Genomic DNA, 21,483 nt, shown 5'->3' with positions numbered 1-21,483 from the left:
TTTTAGGGTTTAGGGATAGGTATGGGTTTTGAGGTACAGGGGTATTTTAGGGTTCAGGGCTAGTTTTGGGTTTTGGAGTACAGGGGTATTTTTAGGGTTCAGGGCTAGGTTTGGGTACAGGGGTATTTTAGGGTTCAGGGGTAGGTTTGGGTTTTGGGGTACAGGGTTATTTTTTTGGTTCAGGGCTAGGTTTGGGTTTTGGGGTACAGGGGTATTTTTAGGGGTCAGAGGTAGGTTTGGGTTTTGGGGTGCAGGGGTATTTTAAGGGTTCAGGTCTAGGTTTGGGTTTTGGGGTACATGGGTATTTTAAGGGTTCAGGGCTAGGTTTGGGTTTTGGGGTACAGGGGTATTTTAGGGTTCAGGGCTATGTTTGGGTTTTCGGGTACAGGGGTATTTTTAGGGTTCAGGGCTAGGTTTGGGTTTTTGGGTACAGGGGTATTTTAGGGTTCAGGGGTAGGTTTGGGTTTTGGGGTACAGGGTTATTTGTATGGTTCAGGGCTAGGTTTGGGTTTTGGGGTACAGGGGTATTTTTAGGGCTCAGAGGTAGGTTTGGGTTTTGGGGTACAGGGGTATTTTAGGGTTCAGGGGTTGGTTGGGGTTTTCGGGTACAGGGGTATTTTTAGGGTTCAGGGCTAGGTTTGGGTTTTGGGGTACAGGGGTACTTTAGGGTTGAGGGGTAGGTTTGGGTTTTGGGTTACAGGGTTATTTTTATGGCTCAGGGCTAGGTTTGGGTTTTGGGGTACAGGGGTATTTTTAGGGTTCAGAGGTAAGTTTGGGTTTTGGGGTACAGGGGTATTTATAGGATTTAGGGCTAGCTTTGGGTTTTGGGGTACAGGAGTATTTTTAGGGTTCAGGGATAGGTTTGGGTTTTGGGGTACAGGGGTATTTTAGGGTTCAGGGGTAGGTTTGGGTTTTGGGGTACAGGGTTGTTTTTATGGTTCAGTGCTAGGTTTGGGTTTTGGGGTACACGGGTATTTTTAGGGTTCAGAGGTAGGTTTGGGTTTTGGGGTACAGGGGTATTTTAAGGGTTCAGGGCTAGGTTTGGGTTTTCGGGTACAGGGGTATTTTAAGGGTTCGGGGCTAGGTTTGGGTTTTGAGGTACAGGGTTATTTTCATGGTTCAGGGCTAGGTTTGGGTTTTGGGGTACAGGGGTATTTTTAGGGTTCAGAGGTAGGTTCGGGTTTTGAGGTACAGGGGTATTTATAGGGTTCAGGGCTAGGTTTGGGTTTTGGGATACAGGGGTGTTTTTAGGGTTTAGGGATAGGTTTGGGTTTTGGGGTACAGGGTATATTTATAGGGTTAAGATGGGTTAGTGTTTAAGGGTGTTGGGGTATTTTAAGGAGTAAGGATGGGTTATGATTATGGGGTGCAGGGGTATTTAAAGGGATATGGCAAAACACATCTAACTGTGGTCCCTACCTCTTGAAGCACCTAATCTCAAATCACCCCTTTAAATTTCTAATTTGTCCCTAAAATAAAGAGAGGGAATTGTGTGTACAATGAGTAGCACCCACCGTCCCGGTGCAAATTCCCTAAGGAATTCAAACTTGATTTCGACAACAGCTAAGGTGCACCACAAGCAATAATATATAAATGAGTATTACAATAAGTTGCGAACGATGATTCTCATTTTATGGTTTTTCAATCTTTATTCAGCAAAAATGGAGTACCACACAGCCGACGCATTTCGTCCTGATGCGTTTCGTCCCATGCAGGGGACTTCTTCAGGGCTGTTAAAACGAACCAAACATAAATAAAACATAAAACATCAGTTCATATTTCTTTATTTAAGCTAATAACAACTTCTAGATACACAATTTATATATTTTATGAAGCAAATATGCTTCAATGTTCCATAAAACCAGGAAGTGTTATGATTTAAAATACAAACAACAAAAAAGATATTTACAAGGCATGTACCACATTTAAAATTAATAAACATTCCCAGGTTTAAGACACCCCGGGAAAAGTCATGTAAATAAAGGACAGACAATGCAAGAGAAAGAATGTTCAAGGAGGGTTCAGAAGGCTTTGCAAAAGAAAGGGGCCTATACATATTGTCCTTCCCTTGTTGAGAAATAGAGGGTAATAATTCATGTATCCAATTTAAATTCTAAGAGGACCATTTTTGTCCTTGCCTTATTTATAGATACCACTTGACAACTGAGGCCTTATGTATACTGCTGTATAGAACACTGGTCACATCCATCGGGAGGTCAGCTTTAATTATAACAAGGTATATATTGCATCAGATAATGTCTATCCCGACACAAGTACTAACTTAAGTTGGATATGCTCTAGGTGGTGCTGAGTATACATTACCACCCATTACTAGCTTTGATTCTCCGTGGTCTTCTCTTATTAGAAAAGTTATACTATGGAATCACCCCTGCATCTTTTTGTCTGTGAATACAACCATTTGCCGAATTCTCTTAGACCTGTTTGTGTTGGATAATCTTTACTCCCCTTCATCTGATTAAATATACAGGAGACATCTATATCCATGTTATTTGTTTTTATTAGTTATAAACCACAATTTAAGAGATATACCTTCATACTCAATGGTCCTTTTAGAATTTAAATTGGATACATGATTAATTACCCCCTATTTCTCAACAAGGGAAGGACAATATGTATAGGCCCCTTTCTTTTGCAAAGCCTTCTGAACCCTCCTTGAACATTCTTTCTCTTGCATTGTCAGTCCTTTATTTACATGACTTTTCCCGGGGTGTCTTAAACCTGGGAATGTTTTTTAATTTTAAATGTAGTACATGCCTTGTAAATATCTTTTCTGTTGTTTGTATTTTAAATCATAACACTTCCTGGTTTTATGGAACATTGAAGCATATTTACTTCAAAAAATATATAAAGTGTGTATCTAGAAGTTGTTATTAGCTTAAATAAGGAAATATGAACTGATGTTTTACGTTTTCTTTATGTTTGGTTTGTTTTAACAGCCCTGAAGAAGTCCCCTGCGTGGGACGAACGCGTCGGGACGAAGCGCGTCGGCTGTGTGGTACTCCATTTTTGCTGAATAAAGATTGAAAATCCATAAAATGAGAATTATCGTTTGCAACTTATTGTAATACTCATTTATATATTATTGCTTGTGGTGCACCTTAGCTGTTGTCAAAACCGGGTATTTAAAGGGAGCAGGGGGGATTAGCACACAATAAAAGACATGGCATGAAGGGCGGAACGTACCACACGCCTCCAGCATTTGTCACGCCCCCAGCATACCTTTTAAATGTATATGGTGGGCGTCTGCATAGCCTATGTCCTTCTGCTGCAACTGCCCATTCCAACGCTGTATTGGGTGTTGTGATTGGTGCTGTACTTTTTGAGTTTACCCGCCTCAAATGTTTAGGCTGTCTCTTTATATTATTAGTATGGATAACAATCTGTCTTTGTATTTTCAGATAAACCTTTAGCCCGCATAATTTGCTACATCAAGATAAGACATTTTTCCATCCTTTATTCTTTTAATTATATTGTATATTGCGGTGTTTTTGGTTTACCAATTAAGATAATATCTATCATTCCGCGAGTCAGAACTATAATCCCATGAAGATGCCCCTTTCTATGTGAGTTTTCCTTTGTTATCTACCTGCATCTTTGCTTTGAGTCCAACGTCTCTCTTCATTGCTCCCGTATCAGTCCGGTAGCCCTCTGTCAGTTTCCATTGCTCACTCACCTGATCTCAATTTGAGTGATTGCTCGGTTTTGCGCGCGCATGTAAGCTACTTAAACTGCGCCGCATTCGCTTTTCACAACAGCCACTATTTCCGTTCTGTGAGCCTGGGCAGTTTTTTTCAGATTTCCTACAGTGCCGTTTTTCTACAAGGTAAGCGCGGATGCCGCACGCTTTGAGAGAGGGCTATAGATTACATATTTTAATTTGTTCCCCTTAATACCCCCCCTTCCCTTTCCTGTCCTCTCGATTCGCTGTGATCCATACTTAAATCCTTATATTCTTTTTGTTTTCATAGCATATCGTATTGCATTACCGTAATATCATGTGGTTTGGATTGTAGCCCATCCAGCATACAGACCTTAACGAATTTCATTATATAAACTACATTTCGCCATACCAGGTGGGCAAATTACTTCTAGTCTTTGTTATTTACTTTTTTAAGCTTAGCAACCTCTACATTAAATATACCTTTGTCTCTATTGCATCCTTTTCATATATAGGATTCCAATATAGAGGGCACCTTTAATTCTGAATTCGAACACAATTGATAAACATATAAATCAGCACCATATCATGGTGACAACTTTCTCTAATACAGGTAACTTGGACATCTATTAATGATATTAGATTATCATGTTTTCATCTTCATGAAGTAAGGACGTATTTTGTTAGTAGAAACTCATTAGTCGTTTATATATATATATTTTTTTTTTTATATCCAGGATACATACAACAGTGATGTCCTTTACGTAGACCTAGCCACATGCTCAGAGCTTCGCTTTTACGCCAAACTACAGTTCAGTCTCCTGTACCTTAAGGTAATCTACACTTAGGATAAAAGTGGTTCTGCTATACATTATTATAACAATCTCGTGTTTACTACCATCAATTTTGTCTGTTACCAGCTACACAATCATAACGTCTTGTCGTTACCTAGGATATAAGTGTTTCTGCTATACATTATCATTATAATCTCCTGTTTACCACCGTCAAGGCTGTTGGCTACCAGCTATATAATCATGTCTTGTCGAGAGCAACTCCATCCATATATCTAGAACTCCATTGCCTGCTAGAGTATAGCACAGGTTCTAATGTCTCTGGACAACTGCTTTTGCCATCTATCATATAGAATCCTATTTGTCTAACCTGGTACTACCCCATACTACCTTATAGGTTTGTCAAGAATCTTGGTTCACCATCATTAAAGGTGTCCGTTAGTAACTAGATCTGTTCTTAGCTATGTCTTAGTGCTTCATATTTGAATTATACACCCCCTGTTTCCTTGAGATTTCAGATGATATATCATTTCTCATTTATATATGATGTAAGTAATACGCCTTTTTTTTCCCCGCCTTTTTTCTTTTCTTCATCAATTTCAGTTTTTACACATCTGCAATCCGAATGCGTACATATCACAGTGCGCAGTCTGAAATTACATCCTCTAATGGGTGTTACAGGTAACATTGAGGTATCTTTTATATGGTGGGTTATTAAATGTAACTTTCTGTATGCCATCCGTTTGATAAATTGCTGTCCATCTGATTGATATGACCAACCCCACTTACTAGTTGAAGAATATGTAAATATTACTAGAACCTACAACTTTAATTACAGATTTTTGATCTGACTATGCTATTCTGGTGTTCTCCATCGCTGTTTGTATAGTTTTCGGCTGTCTTTGTGGAATTTCTTTAACACTGTAAATATGTACAGATCCCTGCATTGATTTGAACTATCACTTTTAGCTGGTTAATATGTTTTTTATTTATTATGTATATGATATATTTCTAATTTTCTGTGGTCACTATATTATGTATTTTAAATGTCTGGGAGAATTATAAACTGTTCTTACAAAATTCCAAAAATATGTTAAATAATGGCTATGTCCTATATTATTTTGTCTACAGTACACTAAGACGGTGACCTGATGAAGGCGACCTCGCCGAAATGCGCGTAGTCTTACTACCGCCTTGCCATCATCATTTGTGTCTCATGTTTTTACTCAGTACTGTCTATAATGATCATCATGACCATGAATTAATACATGTCTATATTACATTGTAAAAAGTATTTTCCATTTTTGATATATCTAATAATAACAATAATACATTTTCTAAAAAATGATGGAAAATATGATTCATTATAAATATATTTCTTAGGCCACAGCCTTGTAAGGAAATATAACCTTAGGGTTTCATTACTATGTCACAGCCTTGACTAAGCTATAGACCTTTTTCAACTAAGTTATGCTATATACACACCATCTACACAGCGTTTGTGTGTACCTTACACGGCATGGAGGACCTTGACGATAAATGAATTGCCATAACAAGGCATGCACCACCATCGATTTACTACTTTGCCCACCTGCCAGACAACAATACGGGTCACTTCGGTGGCCTGTCATGAAGTGAACCCCGACGTCCTCCTCTGACCGATACCTGCATGTATATAAAGCAAAATGACATCCAAGCCCAGACCCCTCCCCTCCCCCTCAACACAGCAGGACCTGGGGGAGGCTGGGTGGGCTTGAGAACATGCATAGAAATAAACTCTCATGGTGTTGTGTTACCTTTGGCATGTAATCATATAATTGACACGACAACTCCCCATATGCATTGATTCCTAAGACATGCCTAGTGCCTATTCATGTAATATACACCAACTAGAAACAGATTAAGCATTTCATGTTATACTTAAGAGTGCAATACTAATCACAATGAGCAACAATAACCACTGGAATAAATGAACATTGGGTACAGCAGCAGTGTGTTGCCTGGTGTAAAGAGCTCTACCTACTGGCAGTAACGCTATGTCAATATAGTAATACTACAATTAGAGGCTCCTGACGTCCTACAGGTATTGTGATGGACACATGGAGAAAAGAATACTATAGCCCTTTTCCTATGTCACTAATAAAGACTGATTATAAAATTGTACATTGTCAGTCTACAACGTGGTTTCCTATGCATAGTGCAGCCAGACCTATATCGCGGATTAAATTCCATACGGAGGAGGGAGGGGGAGGGCTGATGGCTAAAACCTGCTCGATAAGGTTGTATAACTGCAACTAAATGTTACCTTTCTCACATTACCAACAGCTAGATTGAGAGCTCCCTGGGTAAGTGTTGACCTTGGTTTGAAAAATAGCTCAACATGTGTAAATATGGATGTAAATTACAAACTCAACAGGAGCATAGATGTTTCCGTCAACTCCCTTTAGATATGCTCCCTAATTTACTCCAGACCTAATACTCGACTCTCTTACCCCCATCTAGCGGCGTTGCCGTGGAGGAGTAAAGTATGTTCAACTCACCCATCACTACCTCATCCCTGTGTAGCCCACCTAGGCTACCTGACCTATACCGTGGGTGTACTGCATTAGCTATCCATAATCTTGACACTGAATATGTACTACTACTTGCGGTAGTACCAATTATATTTCTAGATTTAATTTATTTGTTTATTATTTAGTGTACTTTCATCAATCACGGATATACCCAAAAGTGTCAGGACAATGTACAATATAACCAGTTACGTTACATGAGATAACTGTTACAGGGCTAAAACAAACAAAGCAGGCCATAGAGTTGAAGCAACACAGGCAGAAGGCCACAATCTCAAGCACAGCTGTACAAGCAAAGTAAGAATAAATATGACAACATTTTTAATGACAAAGAACTTCCTGGCGAACAATCCTGCAGCACCTGTTTCCATTAGAGCCGGCCCACTGACCACAGTGTGATAAACCAAATTAACCATTCGAATTCCGCCACGATGTGTGATCCTACAAACTCATCTTGCTGAAGTCCTGCAGTGATAAAAATTGAAAGCAATCAATGCCTTATGCCCGCCCCCCCACCACCCAACACTGCCCTGTTCACTTCGTGTTTGTCGACCTTCTCTTTGCCGCTTCTCCTGCTGAAAGACAAAACAACACATAAAATTCCCTAAGCCCGCAACCCCCCCCACCATCGTTAAAATATAATACGGCTCCCTGCAGTATCACAAAGAGTGGGGCCTAGTACCCATAAGGTGAAACTGTTCTAATAATACTCGAAACCTGCGTGTGAAGCGCAACAAAACCCAGAATGACCAAATTCCCAAAACATAGACAAGCCCACCCCCTTCACCGCGAAGGGCAAGGGGGCAGCCCCTCTCCGCCGCAGCGTCGAGCGCGGCGAACGATGCTGCCGGGGGGGGAGGGTGGGCGGAAATAGGTCAAGGGCTCAAGGACCGTGCATGCGCACAAAATGCGCGTGCGCGAGTTTGCGACAAAGATAGCAGCCATATTGTGCCCAATACAAAGTCCTACGTGGGCCCCAACCACGAGGACCGACACCAGGGCAAGGGTAAAGCACCCGATCTTCGACTGGCCTTACGAGATCTGCCCAAAGCTGGATCACCCCCACGCAGCAAAGCAAGATCGCTAAGCATGGGCGGAAAATCAGTTTCGCTCACGGATTTTGCGGATTTTCGGTAAATTCGCAATCCGCGAGATTTGCGAATCTCCCGCAAAATCCGCGAGCAGCGGATTTTGCTCGCACTGTTCGCACTGTTCGCGTGAGTTCGCGCCCCGCGAATAAGTGCAAAATTGCAGAAATACGATCTTAGCAAAACTGAAACTACTTACCAGGTTCAAAAGTTCAGGCTCATCATTAGTAGCCATTTCCTGTAGTGCTTCCTGAGGGGCCCCTCCAGAGTTCAGTTGCCAGTTGAAACTATTATGTGACCCTGCTCTGAACCTCAGAATAGTTACACATATGCCACAAAGGTCCTGAATTACAGCTAAGGGAGACAAGCAGGAGCCAGGCTGGAAGTTCAAATCCATTAATCAGCCCCTAATTCATTATTGTCAGTTGGGGCAGGGCAGGTGTTGTAACTAATTTTGCAACAATGAAAGCACTTAGCAAGTGCAAAAGATCACTAATCAGGAAGCACTAAGGAAGCAGGTGCCAGCTAAAAAAATATTCTGTGACACATTAATCAGCCCCAAATTAATTCAGGTCACTTGAGGCAGGGAACGTGTGCTTGCGTTGCCACAATAATGTACACTGACTGGACAACCAGAGGGTGCTGTGATGAAACAGAGGGTGGCATGGGTGGGCCAGAGGGTGGCATGAGTAGTCAGAGAGTGGCAGTGGTGACAGAGAGTGGCAGTGATGAAGAAGAGTGTCCCAAACAGGCTGGACACGTAGAAACAACAAGTTCGCGAAACTTGCGACCCGACAGGTAAGTTCGCAATTTGCGACATTGTACAAAACCCTCGCGAACTGGCAGAAACCCGCGCAAACACACAAAAAAAAATCCGCAAATTCGCGAGAATTCGCGGATTTTGCGGATTGTGAGTTCGCAAATCCGCAAAATTCGCGAACGCGAGATTCGCAAAATTCGCCCATGCTTAAAGATCGCGCCAAAACCTGCACTGCATGTGCCCGACACCACGAGGACATGCATAGCAGCAAGGCAGCCCCACCAGAGAGCGCCGGCACAAGAAAGGTGCGCGCTGCCCCTGTTGAGGCTCAAGGAAGACCCCCGCCCGCAAGCCGAGAGAGGAGGCAGAGATACAGCATAGGCCACCCCGGCGTCCCTTCCCACCCCACAGGAGACCCCTGAACACCCGAAGGCCTTGTTGCCCTGGACTAGTGCCGGCTGAGCGCAGGAGCAAGGTGTGCCTCCCTGCCTGCAGCGCCACCCTCCCGCAGTATCCTGCCTCCACCCCAAAGCAATCCCCGGGGACAGTGAACCAGGAGCAACACCGGCACCGAGCCACCCTCCCGCCCGCTGGCAAAACAAAGCCGCACATCGACCGCCAGGCACCCTCTCCCCATGCAGACACCCGGGTACGCCACCCCTGCCCCCCACCGCACCCCCAACCTGCCACCCCTCAACCCAGGCCAGCATACCACGAAGACCAGTGCGCCTGGGGCCGCGCGGCGAGTAAACCCCCACCTCCCTCTCCCCTGCCCCCCCGCACCGAGAGAGAAAGGCAGCTACACAGGCGATATCAGCAGCAACCCCGGGGACACACCACGTCACGAGCACCCCCCCCCTCGGACCAGACCCCCGCACTCCCCACCGCCCATCAGCAAAAGGCACAATAACCCAGCAGCGATCCTTACTAAAACAGCGCACGGGCAGTTGCCAGCTCAGGGTCCGGGAGGGCGAGGGTCAGCGCGTCGCAGCGACCAGGAACAAAGAGGGCGCTTGACCCTCGCCCCCTTGGATATATACCCCCCCCCCCGGACCCCTCCCCAAGCCGGTCCCCCCCAACACTAGACAGCAAATAGGTCTGTGCCATCCTGTGGGACTAAGGGTGGCCACCCTCGTAGATGGCCACCTTTGGTGGCCCGGGGCAGCCAGTCAAACAGATTATCCATCATACAAGTGCTAATTAACAATAACAAAAAACTGGCATAAAGAAGTAGGCCACAGAATGTATTATGACACCCTACATTACACTACACTCCACACTGCAGCAAACGATAAGAAATGGCAGCAGCAGAAGCTGCTACATATCAGAAATTACAACAACAACAAAAATATCTAGGTATCTACTCTCGCCCTTTATTTTGATTGAATATGTGTACCATCCACGTGTACTCAGCCTCAAAACGAATATCTGGGACGTAAGGAAGGCGGGCAAGGGGCAGCCCCAGAAAGAACAGTAATGAGCAAAGCTTCAGTGTCCCGTGATTTTCTTTTAAATTCCTTTTGTTTGTTGTTTGCTTCTCGATTGTTTCCTGCTTGTCCCTCATTTGAACTCTCCCGCCTCTGTTTTCCTCTGCAGTCTTGCCTCCACCCCCCATCGTGCAGTGCCTGTCAGGCCAGATGCAGCTGAAAGTGAGCAAGTGCCAGCTTGAGAAGAGCAGGTTTGATGCGGCCAATCTGCACCTCCTGGACCCGACCTGCACAGGTGCACGAGTGGTTGAGGGCATTGCTCTGGTGGTTGTCTCCACCCCCACCTCCTCAGCATTCTGTGGGAACAAACTGACGGTGAGAGCAGCTTCTGCGCAGTCGCCCAATCCTGCACGACCGATCATTTCTGCACAGTAGGTCATTGGGGCCTTTGGAAATGAGCACACCTTTTTTTTTATTTTTATGCATAAGAACAGGCAGGCACGAAAGAGTTTCATGGCACATGCATGTTCACGGACCACATGTCACAGACAATGAGGCGTGAGCTCCAGTGGTGGGATGGAACAACATTTCTGCCCTTATGGCGGCCTGAAAGCACTGCTGAGTGGGGTCTATGCCCCATACGGGGACCTCCGTTCTTTGAAGACCCCCTTCTTTTCTTGCCATTCACAATCAGCAAGAGTGGTTAGATCCAGGTGTGTGTGAAGCTATACTCGCGTTTGTGAAATCGAGAAAAATTAACGAAACACTTTATGTAATTGTGAATGAGTCTTAACTATGCAGAAGGTGAAATAAAATCTTCCTGCTTTTGTTTCAAAACTGGCGGAAGTTAACTCCTGAGGTTTTGCACTTTAATAAAGCTATACGTGGTTTCAATCCCTGCACCTTGCTGTCTCTTCATCAGCCTCTTAGTTAATATGCAAGAACTCATCAGATGAAAGTGCCCAGCATGCCCAGGGATGCTGTTCTGTGCCCTATCAGGGACCCCCATCTCCTACCCTCGTGGACTGGGCACCCCTCTGATCTCCATGTATCACCCCCCATGTGTCTGCCCCATCTTCTTCCGGCCCTTGGTGTGTGTCATACTGAGCTGCTATTATGTCCTTCTTTATCTGAGTGCCTGGTGTGATCACTTAATGTCTCTTTTTCACTTGCAGTTTAACAGCACCCATGTGTTTTATTCCAATAATCTCACAATCCCGGCAGAGGTGGATACGTCAGGGCTCGTTGCGAGGAACAACGTTACTTATGACTTTTCCTGCTCATATCCTCTCAACATACCCGTCTCCCTCGCAACGACACTGAACGTAACAATGGGGTGAGTATGATTGGGACTGGGTGAGTACCTAACAGGTGTGATGGGGTGAGCAGTAAAGAGTGAGAGGGTCTAATCACACGTGAGTGTGATGGGGCCAGCATGTGATGAGTGAGTTGGGCTAATCACACGTGAGTGTGGTGGGGCGAGCATGTGATGAGTGGCATAGGATTATCACACGATGACTGTGATGGGGTTGAGCATATAATGTCTGTCATGGGCTGAATATACAGTGAATGTGATGAGATCAACATGTAATGAGCTGGATCAGTGGTAGAAGTGGGCTGGGACGGAAGGGCACGGCGTGCCCCTACTTTGAAAAATTAATACAGTCCGTTCCCCTACTATTTTATTTTTAAAAAGCGTTCCGGGACGGCAGGAATGCTCCTAATTGAAATTACAGCTGTAACATTCAGCCGTGTCCCCTGTGAGGTGCCTCGAGCAAGGCCTCTGCAGTGCCCACGGCCTCCTCACGCTTCCCCTCTGTAACAACAGGGGCTTCCAAAGCAACACTGAACGGGACATCAGTCTTGGGTTAGCACACCTCTGATGGCCCTGCTGTGCAGTGATTTACAACTCATCACTGCCGAGGCTACCTGCCAGCCCCCACTGTGACCGATACAATGGTCACATCAGGATGCTTTGGTGCCCCCCCCCCCCCCTTGAGCTCCTCTGCCCTTTATGAGGCCGAGTGTGAGACACACCAAAAAAAATCACTTCTAGAGACGCCACTGAGTTGGAGTGGGGCGCAATTCAGGGACTGGCTTGAGGAGCAGCTGCAAAACTACATGGGTGAGGGGTAGAGAAGCGACAGATGGAGGGAGCTGAGTGCATGGCAAAGCGAGGGAGGCAGCGGTCAGGCAGCATCTCACTCGTTACCCTGAGCGACTCCTTGTGGCCATGGGAATGTCTACCATTACCATGTTGAGCCCCTGAAGCCCCCTGCTTCTTTTTTACCTTGGTGAGTTTGTAAGATTTCGTGCAGCCTTATAAACGATAGAGCGCATCGTGACCCACATAGATTGAGGAGAAGGGTAGAATGGCAGCTGTTTAGGCATATAATTTGGTTTAATTTGTCTCAGTTTTGGGATAAAATTTAATTTATCTCAACAAAATCTGGCATGTACTTCTGCTCTGTCAGGTAAATTTTATGCTAACTACATTATATAAACATACTGAGTAGTATAAACTCTTTTAAGATAGAGCAATTGCTGTAGCACCATCTTGATACAGTGATGAGTTGTTATTGTAAAGTTGCATTGACATAGTTTGCAGTTCATTAATGCACATATAAATACACAGAAGATGTGCTTATATACTGACAACATTTGTTGTTGGACAGACAGTTGCGCAGTCCTTAACTGTGCAAGCTGCAGTAGTGGCCTGCATAATGCCCATCCCCAGTTCCCACGAGTCGGTGAGGGGGGAGTTGCGCATAGTGTTTACAACAATTCAGAGCACACAGATGCCATTGGCTATTACTTTAGGGTGCTGCGCACTCATCCAGGTACCAAACATCTTACAGATGTGCGTTTTAAGCAGCGATCTCTTAGGTAACAGATATCCCAACTGATGCTCAGCTTTCATGCAGCAAGGCTAGCCTGCGGGTTATACGTGTTTTACAGAGTCACACAATTATTCTTCAGGTTACAGGCTCAGGCTTCAGAACTGCCAACTGAAGATATTCAGAGTCAAGATATTCAGAGTCAAACCTCAAATGGCAGAGCCAGCCAACATTATAAATATGCCTCAAGCTTTGGGGAACAAACCTATCCCTATCACTTAAAGGAGAGATTGCAGAGGCTAAAGTATCAGACAGCGTTCTAACTAACGGATTAGACAGCTATTTCCGTCCCTTTTTGGGACATCAAAGTTACTCCATATGGTATTTTTTTCAGGCTATTGCAGCTAGCCCTAAGGTTACAGGGATGGTTCAGGTTTAGAAATCCTAGCTTACCATGGTGCTACAGAGATTTCTAGAGACTCCTACTGTAGTGACAAGAGCTATTCCAAGTGGCCTACACATCCCAGACTTTGTATAACAAGTCTATCCTTCAGGGTACATACTTCACACAGGCTAAGCTTTCACTGAGACGAATCCTTCAAATGCCACATACCTCAAAGGGTGGCAAAGCTATCCCTCCGGTCACAAATCTCTAATAGACTCAGCAAACAGATCCCCAAACTAGAGATGTTAGATAGGGGTTGGAGTTGCCAGTCAGCGTACAAAGATACACAGGCTCGGGTTTCGCATAGCATAGCTGGCCCACGTGCTACACATGTATCTCAGACTCTGGGCAGCAGACCTATTGCTTAGATAGAGGAGGTCTTATAAATGTTAAATGTTAAATGTCGTATACTTGTAAAGCGCACAGCTGCCCCAGCAAAGGGGCGTCCCGGCGCTCTATACCGCTGGGGAACCCATCCTGGCTATCCCTGTGAGATGGTCCCTCCTGGGCATCTCCAAGGTGAAGACAAGCATCCCCGGCACTGATGGGGCCGTTAGTGGAGATTAAGCAAGCTATTGCCCAGAGTTGCTGAGTGGGACCCATGGTTAGAGTATGCACCGAGGCGAGAATTATTGAGTCCGCTGACCTTGGCCCAAGACCAAGCTTAGGTTTCATTCAGAAAAATGATCCTTGAAACACACAGATTTCACTGGGGGCACTAGTTCAGATAGTTATCACCTATGTTTTCATTTCTGAGCTGCACCATGGCAGTTTAAGACCCAATGTAAAACTTCACTGATGGATTAAAAAAAAAAGAAAAACACTCTTGCGGAAAATACCCTTTTTCTGACATTTTTCTATTCCAAAGTGCAGCCTCGGAATGGAGAGAAAAAAAAGGTTTTAAATATGAAAAATAAATACATAACTAAATAAAGCAAAACAGAGTGGTTGCAAAGTGGCCAGATTGGTTTTATTCACATCCAAACACATCAGCCTCACTTTACCGACTTTGCAGTGAAGCGCTACTTTTGTTTTCTCGTCTTTCTTTGAACAGCATTGTTGTCCCCAGGTGGGGAAGTGCACCATTCCTGGAGGTATTGCAGTACCTGGTTGATGGGTGGATTGGAAAACAAAATGTGCACCTCTCTGTTTATGGATGTAGTCTTTTTAAACCATACTATTTACGTTTATTAAGGATATAAGGAATTGACATTGAAACGGTTCCCTGCAGGGCCCTGTAGTCATGTCCTTAACTTTTTAGGTAAAACCACTCACTGATTTCTGAATAGTGAGTGAGAGATCGTTAAGGTAACCATGTGGTTTCTGATTACATTGTAAGTTTTACTTAATCTTGCCCACCCTATGAGTGTTTGCTTTCACTCTTTTGTTTTTCAGGCAGCATATTACTCTTATCAAATGCATAATTTGAATTAAGTCGCATCCTGGTGTTTATAACAGGGCACAATTGGGTTGTAGCTGAAGGCAGTGTGAGTTTCTCTCAGTGGGGCAGTATGGTGTTTAGTGGGGGAGAGGATGTGGCACTATGGCCAGAGCTGTCGAATTTGGAACCGGGGAGCCTGAATTCAGGGTGCTAAATTGTGTCAAAGTGACACCTCCTGCACCCTTGCAAAAATCGGTATTTACCGAATCGGTAAATACCGATTCGGTAATGACCATTGATTCCTATGGGCTGCAATGCCCATAGGAATCAATGGGCTTTACCGATTCGGTATTTACAGAATCGGTAAATACCGAATCTTAACGATTCGGTATTTACCGAATCTGAAATACCTACATTTCCCCCCTTCTAATTTACCACTTCTTAAATACCGAATCGGTATGATTCGGTATTTTTGAAGTGGTAATTTAGAATTACCTACATCGGGCCCCATGTTGTTTCTGCTTACATTTCACATGCTTTACTTAATCTTGCACTCCCTATGAGTGTTTGCTTTTACATTTTTTTTTCCAGGCAGCATATTAATCTTATCAAATGCATAATTTGAATTAAGTCGTATCCTGGTGTTTATAGCGGGGCGTTGTAGCTGAAGGCAGTGTGAGTTTTTCTCAGTGGGGCAGTATGGTGTTCAGTGGGGGAGAGGATGTGGCACTATGGCCAGAGCTGTCGAATTTGGAACCGGGGAGCCGGGTTCAGCCTTCATGACCAGTCCCCCATACCACTCTCCTGAGGGAGCACATTCCCATGCTAGAACTTAGAAAGCCCCACTAGACCTTAGAAGCCCGGGTGTCTTAGGACCAGCAGGTGAACCTTTGAAGTGGCAATTGTGGGTTAACCTTGAAGGCCTGACCACCACAATCCATACTGAAGTTCACCTCCAGCCTTGCGGGCAGGCCTACGAAGCAGCACACCCTATAGCAACAGTGATCCAGTCACTGTGACTCTGTCACTGAGTTCACAGGTACCTATTTCGGGTGGGTGCGTAGTGTTTACAAGTATATTATGGTTTTTTTAAAAACTTGCTGCCTCCTTCCTGCCTCCAGTAACTTTCAGCAACAATAACGATGTCATGAAAACTTTGTTGATTAATGTTCTTCCTAGCGAGAGATCAGAGTCTACTGGAAGGGTTGACTCCTGGAAAGGTGGCACAGAGGGTTAATGTGCCTGCTGCAAAGAACATGTACCATGCAGGTCACAAAGTGCACATAATGTTAACTAGGTTAGTAGGTAACTGCTTGTGTCAGAGAGATCCTTTTGTTACTTGCAGTTTATAAGTGAAAACCCTAACATAGAACAGTGAGATATTAAACTATACTGCCTACTAGTATGGTTGTCATGTGGCTTCTACACCTTGTAGTCCTTTGTCTTTTGTAACATTTCCTATACAGTGATTTACACAAATATACATATTTGTCTTTGTGCAGTGTTCAAGGCGTAGGTGACCTTTGGGGGCACCTACAAACATTGTTGCACAAGGCGCCACCAGCACTAACGCCGGCCCTGCCATCGAGGCCAGTCTGCCTCACCCATTGGTACCTCCATTGGCCTTGTTTCAGCAGTAGGAGCTGCAACTCAACAAGGATCGGCAATGCAGGATTTGCACACACACCAAACTAAGTTTGCAAACTTCACACTCTCTGCTTCATGCACAAGCACTTTTAACATGTGCTACCTGCTCTGGAGCCACTGGAATTATGCAGCAATGGGGGACAAAATGATGCTGCAGTGTTGACTAAATTATATAACAGAACAAAAGGCTGCAGCGTAATGCAATATATTTTCTTATACTTTATTATTCAGACAATTTTACACATGTTAAGTCTCTGCAAAGAATCTGCCCCATTAGTATCAGTATAACATGCAAATGCAGCAGTGAGAAAGGTGATCAGTCAACCTTTGCAAAGGGTCGTCCACTTTGCAGCAACTCAAGTCATGTTTTTAGTAGCTTTTTATCCATTTGAGCTACAAAAATGATTAGTTAAAACTGCAAGATTATGCAGTGGATGATGTATTATGTGACAAATATGGCAGAGCCATAATTTTATAGAAAACATTTGCAAACTAGGATATTTTGCCATTCATGTTTGACCTGCTCTTGTGGAAGAAGGGCAGAGAAGTGATAATGAGAGAAACTCCATGGCTTGGAGACAAATGGCTTGTGATTCCACATTTAAGCATATTTGAGACATTGTGTGATTGGAAATATATTCCACTTTTTGAATGTATTTAAAGACCAATAACTCATATTAAACCTTAAATAATCAAGCGTATCCATTGGTTGAATTCAATAACACAATAAGCTGTAACTGGGCGGTGAAATGCCAAACAAATACTAAACATTGGGATGTTTGGCACATTCTGGCCACACCTCTGACTCCGCCCACCGATCCAATCCTTGGGTTATCCCCACCCTCTGAGTCTCCAGCCACAGTTTCCCTACTTTTTTTCCCCCACTTCGACCACTGAGCTGGATGGGCTGATTACACCAAGAGTAGAGGACGAGTATGTCATGTTTCGGATGTACTGACTGAAACATGAGTGCAATGGAGTGAATAAGCCCTTTATATGGCCTTGGCCCTTTCACAGGTGATCTAGACTTGCCCCACTGCAGGGCCCTTTTACAATGACAGTTTCTCTGCCCAGCCAGTGCATATCTTCATCGGTCAATTCAAATAAACTTTATTCGACAATTAAGTCTTAAAAGCGAGACATAAAATCACATTTTCCATTAATTAGAAAATCATTAAAAAGATTATACAATAAATAGATTTAAAAAAGAATTAAACTCCAAGAGGCAATTGTCGTATATCACATAACTAAAAACACATCCTTAAAATTGATAAAACTCATCAGTTGTGTGGGCCAGGTGCTATATAGCAAGGCTCATGCCCCAGCTACATCACAGCATTTACAATGTAAATAAACAGTTTAGATGGTATTCTCAGTCTAAATTAACCCCTTCCATGCTGATGACGAACCCCAGCCGTCATGCACTACAGTGCTCGTGTGCTGATGACGGCTGGGGTTCGTCATGACCCGCCCCTGTTCATTTGTTTACAGCACAGGGGCGGAAACGGGCCAGCAGGGAAGGGGTTAATAGAGCTCTTACCCGGATTATCCATGCCCATTTTAAAAATCTTGCCACTGCTATGGCAATTGGGCGATTGGGGTTGTACACAAGATTCGTAGCGCCTCCTCATGTCGGCGGATACCTATTGATTTACATATTGGTTTGATCCACATCTTTCTAGGGGCCACATAGAGAGGACAGAAAAAAAGGAGATGACTTATCTTCTCCAGTTCTTCTATACACCTCGGGCATTTGCCATGATGATTTTCGCCTGCCCAATTAGCTGTGAATGACCTTGTTGGAAGGGAGCCTACTCTAGTTTGAAAATAAAGTTTACGGTCCAGCTGCTTTTCAATGGCATCCCAATACAATTCCAGCTTAGGGTATCCCTTGAAATCAAGGAAGCGACCTGTAAGGTGCAGGGAGAGGCCCTTCATTCTTGCATTGCTGTAGTCATCTCCCAATATTTTGTCTTTAAATCTTTTTAAGAGGGGTCATCCCAAAGCTCCCTCATCCCTAAACTAATTAGCAGAGACTTTATGGCTTTTAGCCATCGAATTTTTTGGGAGGAGTCTTTAGCTATTATTTCTTTTAGACCCTCTGCATAGTGCTGAAGCTCTTCTGTGGTCCATATCTTGCGCCAATACAGAAGTGGGCGCAGGAAAGCAAGATCTTGGACAGATTTTTTCCCTAGATCCCACATTAAAGGCAGCAACGGGGTACTTAGTCGCTTTTCTTAGGAATTCATTTTCTGCTTGGGTCAGGCTCCCTAGTTTTTCAAAACCCCATAGTTCAGCTCCATAAAGAGCCAAACTAAGTACCTTCATCCCATATATTTCTAACAGTGGACTAATGGGTTTTGTTACAGAAGATTTAAACCTTTTGAGAAGGATACCTGCCTGTTGGCGATGCTTAAGGACTGCTAGTTCTAATTGGCTAGTCCAACCGACATCTTTCTGAAGGGTAACCCCCAGGTAGGTAAAGGCTTCAACCTGTTCAAGCGGGGAATTGTTCATATATATCCTCCCTCTATAAGGTTTGGTGCACCCAGTAGATTTACGGTTAGTAAGGACCATATACTTGGTTTTGGCTATATTTATTTCCAAACCCCGTTCTAGGCAGAAGTCCTCAAAGCGCTTAAGAGCATGCTGCAGGCCACTAGGGGTTTTCGAGATTAATAAGGTGTTGTCCGCAAACATGAGGATCGGGTCTCGCTCACCGCACATCACAGGGGCATCGGTCGGGACCAGGGAGAGAACTCGCTACCCCGTTCACAAAGAGCGAGAACAAGACGCAACCCTGCCTCACCCCTCGCCCAATGGGGAAGGGTTCCGTAACATCTCCCTGCCCCCCCCCACTGTACCCGAGCAAACGTACCCTCATGTAACCGGACGACCAAACTCAGCAGCTCAGGGGGCATCCCTAATTCCTTTAGCACTTGCCACAATTTATTGCGGGGCACCAAGTCAAAAGCCACCCTTAAGTCTACAAAGACGGCGTAAAGAGTACCTTTGTCCAAAACCACAGTGCGCCAAAATAAAATAATGAACTGGAAGACCTGATCTATAGTGCTCGTCTTGGGTCTAAACCCAGCCTGGAGGTGACTCAAGATGTTATTATCATCCATCCACGTCTGGATTTTTCCCCAAACCAGCCGTCCCATGATTTTTTGGACAGAGTCGATCAGGCTGATGGACCTGTAATTACCTGCTAACGACTTGTCCCCTTTCTTAAACACCGGAACTATTTCCGGAAAATTTCCATGAAAATGGGACTTCCATCCCCTGGGCGATGGCATTTGCCAAATGCATGATATACAGTCGCCATCTTCCCTTATTGTGTAAAAACAAATCGGCGGGGACACAATCCATTCCAGGTGCGCGGTCCGTGGTCACCAGATCTAACGCTCTGTCCACATCTCTTACTGTAAATACTACTTCAGTGTAGAAAATGTGGACCCATGCTCCCTCCATGCCTCCCGATTCATTAGCGGCGTATTGCGGTTTAAAGTACTCAACCCAGGCGCTTTGGGCTACATTATTTTGAGGTGACTCATGTTGCCCATCTCTACCCCATTTTAAGAAGTCCCAAAAAGCTTTTGTGTTTTTGGCTTTACAAGCTTCTTTAAGGTCCTGCCAACTAGACTCTTCCCATGCTTTTTTAGCAACAAACTGTTTGTGCCTATAGTTGCCTCTAGCCGCCCTTACTTCACTTGGGTCCTTTGATTTTAGTGCTTTAGATAGCTCCCCCCTGGCTTTACGACAGGAGCCATCATACCAACTCTCAGATCTTCAAATTTGCACACTTTTTCCTTTACGAGTCTTACAGAAGTAGCTTTTCAGACTAGTAAAATAAATATCGTGGGCCTCCATAAAAGCTCTATACGGGAGCCCATCATTAGGTTCAACCTCCATAGTTGCCAGGACACCTTCCAATCCCTCCTCGATTTCTGTAATGATATCCTGGTGTTCGACCACCTGACACCACTTTAAGCGGCGCTCATCATTAGCTAAAACTAGGTTCGACTTAAAGGGACCCCTAGTCGTTTCATCCACCATCTTTAGACCCAAATTAAACACCGCGGAGTCGGGGTTATGGTCACTCTCGATGCGGTCCACTACCTCCATATCAAGAAGGGTGTACCACAGCTTGAGTGGAACAAGTAGAGTCTATACGGCTTGCTCTAATGCCATTATCAAACGTTACTTTGCCCATTCTATCCGAGGATGTGCGGCCATTGGCTGCCCTCAACTTATGCCCCAAACATAGGCCTTTCAGTTGAATTGCAGCCTCGTTCCACTTATTTATAGGGTTGGTGTCTAGCTGGGGGACCCCCCATCTGCTATCCTCTTCATCCGTCAGGTGCGTATCCTCGGGGCCCAATGGCTCAAAAGTGGTATTAAAATCACCTGCTATTATTGGTAGTACATTTCCAGGGGTTTCCTGAAGCATTGTATCCAGGGCAACAACCACTGGGAGACCCCTAGCATAGACATTAAAAATGTCAATATTCAAATTCAGAGGGAAGGAAAGCCTTACAGTGAGTATATCACAATTTGACCCAGGGTGTAAGTGGCTATAGCAGTTAAGACTTTGTCTAACCCAAATAATTAGACCCCCCTTAGGGTGACCTGGGTGGCTTTTAACTGCAGGGACATAAACATTTAAATAACCCTCTTTAAACACAGGATCAATCGCCCAAGTCTCCTGGAGCAGACAAATGTCAAAGTTATCGATAAATTCCATCCAGGCAGGTGAGTTTATTTTGGTCCCCACACCCGCCACATTCCATGAAATGAACGATGTCCGACATACCACCCCAGCATGTTCACAGACTAAATTTCCGGATACAAGAGA

General features: G+C 44.4%; 1 protein-coding gene across 1 annotated transcript in view; it reads left to right on the top strand.

The window, feature by feature from the left end:
- Positions 1 to 10,490: 10,490 nt before the first annotated feature.
- The window catches only part of LOC147733082 (uromodulin-like), an 82,776-nt gene continuing 71,783 nt past the window's right edge, over positions 10,491 to 21,483 (top strand). Inside the window, exons 1-2 of the mRNA XM_086958922.1 lie at positions 10,491 to 10,690; positions 11,491 to 11,651. Coding sequence (XP_086815048.1) covers positions 10,526 to 10,690; positions 11,491 to 11,651 — 326 coding nt within the window. The 5' untranslated portion in view covers positions 10,491 to 10,525. The remainder of the gene's footprint in view (positions 10,691 to 11,490; positions 11,652 to 21,483) is intronic.

This window comes from Lissotriton vulgaris, chromosome 2_1 (genome assembly GCF_964263255.1).
Source record: "Lissotriton vulgaris chromosome 2_1, aLisVul1.2, whole genome shotgun sequence".
NCBI classification, from domain to species: domain Eukaryota; kingdom Metazoa; phylum Chordata; class Amphibia; order Caudata; family Salamandridae; genus Lissotriton; species Lissotriton vulgaris.
The sequence above is the reverse complement of the archived record's forward strand: the minus strand, read 5'-3'. Positions and strand labels throughout refer to the sequence as shown.